Genomic DNA, 12108 nt, shown 5'->3' with positions numbered 1-12108 from the left:
TGTTATTGCATTTGACACCATTATTAATTTCTTTTTTCCCTAAAACGAGGAGCAATTTAGATACCTTTTGTGGGTTCTGTTTCATATTGAATCAATGTCAGAATTGAGGGTGGAACTAGGAAAAAATGAGTTGATTTGCTTTAGGGAGATGGATATTACAAGACTGGCAGGAAGTTTGGGATGTCAGGTAGGTTCTCTACGCTCTACCTACTGCGTATTGTGGCTTCCTTTTTGACTCTCTTTTAAGTTTTAAGACGAAAATGGTATGGCACTTGGTAGCTGAGAAGTTCTAGCGGAGATTAGTTGTATGGACTCATGGAGAGGCAAAAACCTTTAAAAGGGAGATAAATTTGTCCTCACTAATTCCTATTGGCATATTTCTTGTCAATTTTCACTATTATTAATTACTCATGCTTCTTTTTGCAACTTATGTGTGTGTATGTATTCTTTCCCTATATAGAAACAAAATAAATGTTTTCGCACTTGTTAATTGTATGTTTGTCCTTTATTGGCCATGTGCACAATAGAGAAGAGTTGTTTTTTCATTATCTACACTTCAGAGGATTGCTCAGAATGTGTCTAGGCTTGTTTAGTGCGATGCAGTGTGCTGTATTCTACAACAGGTCCTTGTCCTCTGACATGGACACGGCTTATATTTAAAAAGTTTCTGTGGCATCGTGCTGCATAGCTGAGACAATTCATCTTTAGTGATCAATTGGCTTCGTAGGAGTCTACAATCGATGAAGAGGCCACATATTTGTGAAAGAATATTGATCTCTCCTCTGTTGTGGCCCTGGTAGTCAATAGTTATTTTATGGTTGCAGCCAGGGAGTTGATCCTTTAGCTGAAAGAGGGGCAAATTCTTGAGGGATATTTGAGGACATTACGGACTTTCTTAATATCAATTTGTATTGATTATCATTATTTTATTTCAACTTCCCGTTTTCTTATCAAGTTTACCTTGGATGAGATTCATCATTCTTTCATGCAATTTGCACATATAGACACATATATCATCTTCATTTTCTAGAGAAACAAAAAAGAAAAACGAGGCCCAAGCTTATGCATGAGGTATGCCCAATGTATTAGGTATGTACCACATTCATACTTCACTGGACAGCATGTATCTAAATGAAAGTGAACCTTTTAGCTTGAGCCTTGGTGATACCTCATGAAAAACTTCATTGCATAATGCCTCACTCGCACATAGGCTAGACACTTCTTACTTTCATGATGCGTCTCTCCAATATGTTCACCAATTACCAAATTGATTTTAACATTTCTTGTTACATGACAAATATGAATTGATGCATCCCTCTCCTCAACTCATTTACTTTCTTGTGGTAGAGAGTGATAGAATTGTTAGATAAGTTCCTTATCATATTATAATTTGTACTCTTTGCTTCTTATGATCTCATATGCTTTCAGGGGGGAACCAAAATGTTGGTACAGTGTCCCTGGTAGTGAAGCCCGTGCTTTTGAGAAGGTAATTATCAGTTTCTATCAGAGATAAGTCTTGCCCTTTGATTTATGCCCGTGCTTTTGTCTGGAGTGATTGTTAACAAAGTTCTTTAATTTGATTTATGGTCAGTAATTGCTTATATCACTTTTTCCCCTCTAGTTCTTTTTCTGGGTGTGTAATATCTTCTGAAGGAAGGAACTTGGTGAAATTAGCTGCTTGTTTGATTCCATTCTTGTAAAACCAATCATAGATCATAAATTTGGTTCCTAATCATGTTACATGATTCGGGGTACATGTATCAGCGTATGATGTGTGGCCGTGTGTCTGAAGTTTCTAACTTCTTTGAATTTCAAATCATAGAATAGAGTGACTTGCCTTAAAAGGTTTCCAAAAGTTGGGTACGTGTACGCTGGCACATTCTGCTAATTTGAATAAATTATATTGTATATAAATGGGATGTGGTTAAAAGGGGTTTCCATTTATCTCTGCAGTGGAAAAAACTTTCTATGCCATCACTTGTCAAAAAAAAAAAAAAAAAAAAAAAAAAATTATGCTATCAAACTTGAGATTTTTTTACTTCTTCCATCATCACATGTAGAGGATTTGGGTTCGTTTGTGGGACCTCATATTCTATACTTATACTCACGTCACGTCATGTCAAAATGAATACAGTGATGAAGAAGAGTCCCTTGTAAGTTGTAAAACAGCTGACAATGCATACCTTTGACAATACACACACAAAAAAGAAAAAGAAAGAAGAAGAAGAAGAAGAAGAAGAGGAAGAGCAAACACATTGATTTAGCTGATTAAATGATGACAATTGTTTTCTAGTTGAATTATTTCTTCATACTCAATTGTTTATTTGCAGGATGTTTTAGTCTTAAGATTGATTATATTCTGCTTTGTTACAAACATACTTCATTACCATTCACAATATTGCTTATGCAAATGAATGGATAAAAGGTCTTTTGATCCTGTGAAGCAGCTGTGGTAGCACCAGTACGAGGTGTCGATTGGGTCAAGATTAACATTTTGCCTTTCTTTTTAATTATTTATTTCCATCCATACTTAAATGGATGCCCTCAGGCTCAAAGCTGTATTTTCACATTTGACGGTCCGAGCTTTAATCTTTATACATGCACAGTTTGAAGGATGTGATTTAGAAGCATTAGAGGCTAGAAAAATGCTAATTTTTTTCCCATCTAGTTTGAAGTTCCTTCTGAACTTTTCTTAAGAGAAATTTTCAATTGTGCTGCATTATTGCCTTCGGTTGAATCCTTGAGATGATTTGTTATGTTGGATCGTTGAAGTCATTAGGAAACCGCTTGGTGAACAGACATGCCAGGTCACCTATCTTGTAGGTTTGGCTTGTTGTACTGATAGCATTATACAAATATTTTTACCCAAATGTAAGCTGGTTGTTTCAAGATGGCCTTATAGAGCTTCATTTCTGGCTAGGTCTAAGCTGAGGATTCAAAGACAGATTTTTAGGACACATCCTATTAGGGCCATGTTTAGACATGGACTCTGACCTGTATGGCCTTGTATTATAGAAACAGGGCAAAAAGCGCTACTAGTTTGTTTGATGAGCTATAAAATTCTGAACCTTAACCCGTTCCTTCCTTTATGCTGCCATGCCAACACTTGTACAACTGTGCTATAAAGGTAATTTTTTTTTATTATTTATAAGTAAGATTGGAAAGAAGAAGAAGGAAGAAACCCCTTTTCACAAAGAAAAAGGAAACCAGCCCCTTTTTCAAGTTGAAGAAGATTTAGTTGCCTGTGTTGCTGTGATGGAGATGTTATTATATGAACTCTTACTATTCCTCCTGATTTCTTTTTGCTACAGTCTGACCTGATTTGAGATTGTGCTCATCAAGCTCGAAGGTTTCATCATGCATTGATGCCTTCTTCATTCTCTTTCAACTTGGAGGCTCAGACCCCAACATGCAATAGTCAGGGCAGTGGGCTAATTTCCTTTTAGTCCCGTATCTTTCTGTGTTACTTTACCCTTTCCTTTAAACTCTAAAACTCCACGCATTTCTTTTTGAGAAAATACCACTCAAGCTAATAGATGGTGTTATATGAAAACAAAAATACTAGGAGAAAAAATACATAAAAGGAGGCGAAAGTACGTTACATGTAACTAATACCAAACCATACTTCTTTGCTTACCTTTTTTCATTTGTACTTTTGATGCTGCTTTCTGAAACATTTATTTTAAGCTCTTGCTGCTGTCATGATGACTAAGATGTGCTCAACCTTTTTAATTGGAAGGCTTTTATATTATGTTCTCTCTCGAAAATTTACCAATTGGGATGCATTGCTGGAGAAATGCATGCCAGAATATTTTTTAATGTTAGATAAAGGCCTGTTTTGGTTCAGTTTCCTTAAAACAGTTCTCAAGAATTCATAAAACAAAAACTGTTTTCAGAGAACTAAAAAAGACTGATCTTTGAAAGCAGGGCTTTTTTTGGTTGAGTTTTCTAGATTTTCAGAAAATTGTTCTCGGAAATCTGAACCCAAGTTTCTATTTTCAGTGAGAGATTCTTTATTGTTGTTGCCTTTAGAAACATGATCAGACCTATGACAGTATCCAAACTCAAGCCTATTTTGCATGATGTGTGGTAAATAGTGGACAAAGTTATGACTTGGATTGAGTGGAAGCCTTGTAAGATTAAGCGTGGAAGTGTTTTGGCCTAAAAAGAATGGACATGTTTTATATCTATGGGAAAATATGTATGCGGTATGCTATTTAATGCTGTGTGCTATTTTATATATATCTAGATGGCAGGATTGAGATGTTATTTTTTCCCTGATGAACATGCTTGCAAGTAATTCTGCCATTGTGCAGGTCATGCGGAAGAGTCTACCCGATCTATTTGATGTGCAACCAGATTTGCTCTTTCAGCTTGTCACTATGCTGAATCCATCTGTCCTGCAAGAAAACGGTGTTCCAGTCTACAGTGTACTGCAGGTTTGATATGCTAAGACATGAACTCAACATTCACGCATTTGTGTATTTTGTCCTAATGAATAAACATAATTGAAATTTCAGGACTTATGATTTTTACCATTGTTTGTTGCAAAGTGGTTGCGGTATTGAACATTGTTTTAGTTACTTTCACTTTCTCATAGAAGTTTCTAGAAAGTGAAGTAAGAGCATTTTTTTTTTAATTTATATATTTGGGTCATGTATGCTATAGTGGCCTGCGGTTCAAGCCACTAGGCATGCATATGCTGGTGTTAAAAAGGGGTTCCCAAATAATAATCGGTATTCTGTTCAGGATATAGCCTAGAGCTTGTCAGGCTTTGTATCCTTTTTGGATAATCTAAAGAGTAGTGATACTCACACCGAACACTTTCAGTGAATTGCCTAACTGAATAATTTTTAATTGGCTATTTATACCAAATACTAGTAAGTGGAGGGCTCCACTTCCTTATTTGTTACATAATTGACCAATTAAAAGAGTAGGTCTAGCAATTCACTGCAACTATTCAGTGCAAGAATCATTTTCCTAATCTAAATGTTTGGGAATGAACTATATACTTGTATAATAACTGGTATCTGGAAGCTGATGTATGCTAAAGCTGTTTGTTTTTTCCATATTTGGATATGAACTATATTCAAAGTTGTTCTTTTAAAAGCAGTGAGCAGCGGCTGCTTGTTTGTTATCCCTTCATTTGTGCATGTGCCAAGTGTATGGCTTTTCCTTTTTGAGCTCAGAGGATGTCTAAACCTTCCCCCCGTTTTTTTAATAGCTTAGAATTGGACTTGACTGCTTTTATTTGCAAATCATCTTCGTTTCCTCATATTTGTTAATAATTGCAGTCATGATTATATGACCGGTATGCTGTTACATTCCTCCTCAATCACATATTGTTTTTTGAATTTTATGATCATGTGAATATGAGCAGTATAATCACAAAAAAAAAAAAAAAAAAACAACTGTAATAGGAATACAGAATACTTTATGTGTTTATATATACATACTACATGTACATACACATTACAAGCAGCAGCAGAAGATCGGTAATAGAAAGGGAGGAGATTGGTCATATTAGCCTAGCCATTCATAAACAATCTGATATCCTAAAGCTGTTTTTGTGTGTTTACACTTTTTATTTATTTTATTTATCTATTTTTTATTATTAATTTTCCCCGTTGTAGTTGCTCGTTTCCTTTCCAAAAGTTTTTCTATGTATATCCAATTTTAGTTCTAGAATTCTGAATGAGGATCTAATTGGGGCTTGGATTTTCTTATTGCCAGCATTAACTGAACTGAACCTTCCAATTTAGTTTTAATTCTTAAAGCGAATATCAGGTTATCAGCGTATTATTGTTGTGGACAGTGGAGATGACTTGCTAACACCATTTTTTTGTATTCTATTTGATTCTATTTATATCTTTATTTATTAATTCTTACATGCTTGTTTTCTCCAGGAGCCTGGGAACTTTGTCATCACCTTCCCCAGATCTTTCCATGGAGGTTTCAATTTCGGTAAGCCATGACATTATTAATTGACAGTTATATGTTGAAGGGTTTATAATATTATAACGCATCATACTTGGTACATAATAATTTGGATATCTTATTGACTCTATGGTCTTACAGGGTTGAATTGTGCAGAGGCAGTCAATTTTGCTCCTGCAGATTGGCTACCTCATGGTGGATTTGGAGCAGAGCTATATCAGCTGTATCACAAAACTGCTGTTTTATCTCACGAGGAGCTTGTTTGTGTGGTAGCAAAGGTTAGAAGTTTTCTTAACTGCTGTTAGCTCCTTAATCAGAAAAAATATCAGAGGAAACATGAAAATTCTTTTAATGCAAGCAAAGCTATAAAGCAAATCCAACAAATATGGGAATCATGAAGAAGACCTTGTCCGTGGTTTTATCTCCTTCCAAAAAAAGGGAGGGGGGGGGGGGGGGGGGGGGGGGGGAATTGGAAAACAAAGCTTTAATCCTAAATTTTTGTAATACAAGAAGCAGACATGTTTGTAAGCAGTCACATCTGTGTCGGTTGTGTGTTATACGTTGCCACTTTTTCAACGCTACTGAACATGTGTCAGACACATCCCAGAAGTGTCCTTACTTTGAACAAAAGATTCTTTATTTTGGACTCACAGTTGACACTTATTGGACATGCAACATGATGACTAACAAGCCGTACATTTTGAGATATGATTTTATTTTAGTTTAGAGTATAATTCTAACGAATAATCATATTACATGTTTTTATAAGATTATTCAAAAGTTTGACGTACTTTAGGCCCTTTAGGGAATTATATGACATAGGAAGACTATTCAAAGAATTGGACATGGGAGGATAGGAGTCATCATAATTGTTTGTGCATTTACATTTCGAAATAGATACGTACTTTCTACATGTCATGAGTATTGTGACCACAAAACTTTTAGCCCAAGTTGTATCTCCTCCTCCTACATGGGGGGAGGTCAGAGTTTAAGTTTCACTTGAGCCAATAGGGGGGTCTGTGTGAGTGTTGGGTGCCAAAAAAAGGGAAAGGCATGGTCATTGTGATTTTTAAGCTACAAATTTTATATTACAACAATGTAATACTATATTAACTTATTATAAAATTTAAAATATATTTCTTCTTCTTTCTGTTACGACATTTTCTTTATAATTTATAAATGAAAATATATTTATTCTTCGTCCTGTCACGACATTTTCTTTGTCTTCGTTTTAAGATTTATTGTTTCACAGTGTGTTTTGCATGTTTCCGTGCTGCTCATGTCCTAGGTAGTTGGGATTTGCCACAGTTTTTTCATTAATTCTATTAGGAGTTATATCCTATGTTAGACAACAAATTTTCACTCCGTTTCTTACTCAATTGGTCCATGTTCACTTTTTACATTCATCTTGGCCTGTGATCTTTTGGCACCTTCAGCCTCAATGGAGTTGCTTTTCTTGATGGTGTCATTTCCATGTTCATCCTTCAGTTCTTATAGGCAACTTTCCTCCTCTGTATCTGATTCTTCCCTCCAGCCCCAACAAACAGTTTGATTTCTGCTGAACACTGAGAGTTTGGAATTTTTGCCCTATGTTCCTTCTAAAGCAATAAGCGTTGCAAAATAAATCTGCCATCAAACTAAAGTTTGCAACTTGACGTTCATCTCTTGCTCCATTATTATCCAGGCATACTAAATCCATGTCTTCTAACCCATTCTCATTCAGGAATATGATTTTGTGCATGCTATGATGAAAGATTCGATAAGATCTATGCTTTTCTCTTTCTTCTTAGTCCTTGAATCAATCAATCATACAGTTTGAAGTTCAATTTTATGTTGGTGTCTGAAATTTAATGCTTTTCAGCTGACTTGCTACATGTTTCCACAATTTCACAAATGGATACAGTATTAATGTGCAAATTTAAATAGTGGCGCTACTGCTGGGTCATTATTGTATTTAGTTTTAATTAGTTTTCTTCTGCTTTCTTCTGATTTTAACTAAGGCTACACATTATTCAGTTTCGAGGGCTGTTAAACTGTCAAAATCCTCAACTGAATTTTCTTTGATTGTTGTTGAAGTCTCCATCCTGTCAACTGTTAAAACGCACTGCATAGATTCTTTACAAGTTGAATCCTGGAGTTAATTCTGTGGGTCATTAGTTGCATTTGCTCAAGTGTGTTATGTTACTTGCAGAGTGACTATGATAGCAAAACTTTACCTTACTTGAGGGAAGAATTCTTTAGAATATATGAGAAAGAGAGAACTTGGAGAGAGCGACTTTGGAGAAATGGCATTGTTAATTCAGCTCCCATGTCACCACGGAAGCACCCTGAATATGTTGGTACTGAAGAGGTATTAGTATAGTGCTGTGAAATTTTATCCTACTTTTGAAACTATTGTTCCCACTGCATGGTCAACTTTATGCAATATCAGAATAATAATATAGCTATCTAAGTTATTCATTGTGGTGACTGATATCTCCTGATGGTTGAAGGATCCTACGTGCATTATATGCCATCAGTACTTGTATCTTTCTGCTGTTGTTTGCCGCTGTAGGCCATCTGCTTTTGTGTGTCTACAGGTAAGTGATCTTAATAAAATTTCTGATTAAAATGTAGACATTGTAATTTCAGTCTAAGTTAAATATATGATTACTGTCTTTATGTTCAGATTTGAAGTTGTCAATTAAAACATGGGAAGAAAGAAACGGGTCATTTTATATATTTATTTTATTTTGGTCACTTCCCTCTCCTCCAATGCAAACAGTTCCTTGATGGCCTCTCTTGTTGACTGCTAAAAAGAAATTATAAAGAGAGGAAGAATACAAGTTACGTTGTCTTGATATGCCTTAAAGGTTGATTTACCATGAATAACAAGAGGCGAAAATTGACTGGACATGAAGGAAAAAGTGCAACATAATGTTATTCCATTTAATATATGATGATGTTTGCTTCCATGACCAGTTAGTTATTATACCTTTTATGATGGAAATTTCTTGAGGAACTATAATGCAGTCCATTAGAAATTTCACAGGCTTGCTCAATCTTCCCTTTACTTTGAAACTTCAAACATTTGAATCTTCTCAAATAATTTCTTTCAACTAATTATTTATATTTTTCTGTTGCAGCACTGGGAACACCTTTGTGAATGCAAACCCAAAAAACATTGTCTTCTTTATCGTCATACATTGGCGGAATTGAGTGACTTAGTGCTTAAGATGGATAGATATAATTCTGAGGAGACGCTACAAAATAGAAGCTTGCGAAGGGAACTTTTGTGTTCCAAATCGGGTGCTTTGATGAAAAAGGTTTAATCTTGGTTCTTTTTACTAGATTAATGTGAACTTATTTTACCTTTTTAGTTGGAGTTATGTTAATCTGCCTAGTCGTGTGTGGTTTGTTAGCAATGTTTTTGGCTCCTATCTGCTTTTTGCTTGGAGAGCCAAGAAGTATGCTGAAAGAGTGATCTTTTCCTTAAATAATCAAAGTCTTGTTTTCCCAATTTTACATATAAATGTGTGGAAACATAATTTTCTTTTGGCTGATTTTTACTTTTTGAAATTCTGGGTTGAATTTGTACCTTTGTTCACTTGGTGATTTTAAGGATCGGAACCCAAGGCTCTGACGGAGAGTCGCTCAAGGTCCGTAATCTACACCTGGAGGAGGTGGGGGGGGGGGGGGGGGGGGGTGTTAGGTTTTGTATAACTAATTACTGAAATTATTAACTTTTTGAATGTAAAATTTGCTCAACAGGAATTTTAATTTTGTTGGTATAAAAATTCATCGATTGATAGCAATAATAAGAATATAAAAAGCAAATCAATGGACACCAGAGATTTTTACGTGGAACCCCAAGTAGAAAAACCACAGGCCCTCATATAGGCAAACCAAAACCCACCTATGTGAGAGAGAGTTCAACTTAGGTAAATGGACTTTTATCCCAAAAATATCCTAGTTACCTCCTGATACAGATTTATTTTTTTTAGTTTTTTATTTTTGACGAGTGTTACCTTCTGATACATCCTGAATTCATGATACAGATGACTCCAAACTTTCTCTGAAAGTCTCTAGGCTATATGTCTATTCGCCAACAACATCAACTCCTCACGAATCTACTTCTCTAGTGATTTTGGTCTGCCACTTATCGATCAGGCTGCAGTTCTGATGGAGGATCGAATGTTTGTGTTGAACTCTTCAATCTAGTATGCACCAGTAGTTGTCAACACATGAATTTACATTCCACCAAAGCTAAGCATGAAGAATGTACAAAAAAAAAAAAAAAAAAAAGACGCACCCTAAAATTCACAAATAATGCATTTTTTTTTAAAAATAAACTAAATATGCACTCTAAAACTCACAAATAATGCTACTTTTGCAAAAAAAAAGAAAAGAAAAAAAACTCACAAATAATGCTAATTTCTATATATATTCTCTGTGATATCATATATATATATATAGGCAACATAGAAGTATAGGGATAGTAGGGTACTGTTTAGAGCAATCTTTGAAACTACTTTTCCAAAAAACTATTTCGATCGATTGACCTGAAGCCCTCGATTGAAGTTTACTGCAGTTCAATACTTAGAAAATTTCTTAAAACAGAAATTTCCAAAAAACTTTTAATGCATGTTTTAAAAGATTTAGAGAATCAAATAAGATTAAAATCATGAAAGTTTAGAAACTGTAATTATGCATGCATGGACCCTAATTTGGTGAGTGCATCTGTTAATTTACCTTTTTAGTTTTTACCCTTGTAGACTTGGAAGATTACTGAATTATACTTGAATGTAGCTTTGATTTCCTTCTTCGACCTTGGGAGGTAATCAAATAACTGTAACTTTTGAAAAATTTGTAACCTAAGCTAGAAATTTAAACTAAAAGTCACAGATTCCAGTTTTGTAGAACAAAATTTGCCTACCTAAATCCTATTGAGCTAAAACTTTCTTGCTGGATGTGATCTTTCTCCTTTGAAAAAAGTGGATCTTTGGGAAGAAGAAGTACATCAGATGTCTTTTCAATGAGCTCATTATTCATTCTTTATGATAATAAATTTCTCCTTTGGCTTTTTATTACAATAACATTATCTAATGCAATGTTGCCATAATCTGTGTAAACAATTCTGACATTGAGCCCCTAAAAGTAATGACAGTGAAGTAAAAGAAGAAGCAAGCATAAGGGAAGTGGAATATATCCTATGGAGGACAAAATTCATGGATTTATGATGTTTGGGGTGCATAACTTAAACTTCTAGTATTTTTATTGTCTTCGGCATGTGGAATATCTGGTTCGGTGGGAGCATGTGTGCAGGCCGATTTGAAATGGTGGGTTGGGGCTTAGAAGATTGGTGCCTTTCAACAAAGCTCTTCTTGGGAAATGGTTGTTGTGGAGGTTTGGGGTGGAGAGGCTTTGGCTTTGGCGGAGGGTTATTGCGAGTAGATATGGGGAATGCAGAGGAGGGTGGTGTTCTCTTGAGGTGCCTGGCTTGAGGGGTGTGTGGGGGTCTGGAAGTGTATTCGGAAGGGTTGGGCTGATTTTTCCATTCATGTTCGTTTTAGACTCAGGGATGGCAGAAGGATTAGTTTTTGGGAGGATGTTTGGTGTGGGGATCTTTCTCTTGCTCTTGCTTTCCCACGGCGCTTCAGGATTGCTACGGATAGGCAGGCCAGGGTGGTTGACTGTTATCAGCTTGATAGCGGGAGACTGGTTTGGGACGTTCGATTCAGGCGTTTTCTTTTGGATTGGGAGGTTGAGGATGCCACTCGTCTGTTGGAGGTGTTGTATCGGTAGGGAGTTGTGGATGGAGACTTTGATTGTTGGATTTGGGCTCCCAATTCGCAGGGTCGCTTTGATGTTCGTTCCTTCTTCAGGTGTCTTTTTGTGGAGCCTGGAGGAACTTTCCCCTGGAAGTCTGTGTGGCGCTCTAAGGCTCCTCTCAAGGTTGCTTTCTTTGCTTGGACCACTGTTTTGGGTAAGATCTTAACCCAAGACTATTTGAGAATGAGAAATCATGTGGTGGTCAATCGGTGTTACACGTGTCTTCGGGATGAGGAGACAATGGATCATCTTCTTCTGCACTGTTCCATGGCCAAGGATTGTTGGGCCTTGATGCTTGGTTTGTTTGGGATCCATTGGGTCATGCCTCGATCCACTAGAGGGGCTGGTTGAGGCTTGGAG

General features: G+C 36.1%; 1 protein-coding gene across 3 annotated transcripts in view; it reads left to right on the top strand.

The window, feature by feature from the left end:
• Positions 1 to 12108, top strand: part of LOC132307913 (lysine-specific demethylase JMJ17) — a 42702-nt gene that overhangs the window by 2558 nt on the left and 28036 nt on the right. For all 3 annotated transcript variants that reach the window (XM_059805797.1, XM_059805795.1, XM_059805794.1), the window contains exons 2-8: positions 1429 to 1486; positions 4317 to 4439; positions 5907 to 5964; positions 6079 to 6215; positions 8129 to 8287; positions 8430 to 8516; positions 9063 to 9242. In XM_059805797.1, coding sequence (XP_059661780.1) covers positions 1429 to 1486; positions 4317 to 4439; positions 5907 to 5964; positions 6079 to 6215; positions 8129 to 8287; positions 8430 to 8516; positions 9063 to 9242 — 802 coding nt within the window. The remainder of the gene's footprint in view (positions 1 to 1428; positions 1487 to 4316; positions 4440 to 5906; positions 5965 to 6078; positions 6216 to 8128; positions 8288 to 8429; positions 8517 to 9062; positions 9243 to 12108) is intronic.

This window comes from Cornus florida, unplaced genomic scaffold (genome assembly GCF_030987335.1).
Source record: "Cornus florida cultivar Cherokee Brave unplaced genomic scaffold, ASM3098733v1 CherokeeBrave_3.0.0_Hap2_Chr05, whole genome shotgun sequence".
Taxonomy (NCBI): domain Eukaryota; kingdom Viridiplantae; phylum Streptophyta; class Magnoliopsida; order Cornales; family Cornaceae; genus Cornus; species Cornus florida.
This window is presented reverse-complemented; position numbering and strand designations above follow the sequence as displayed.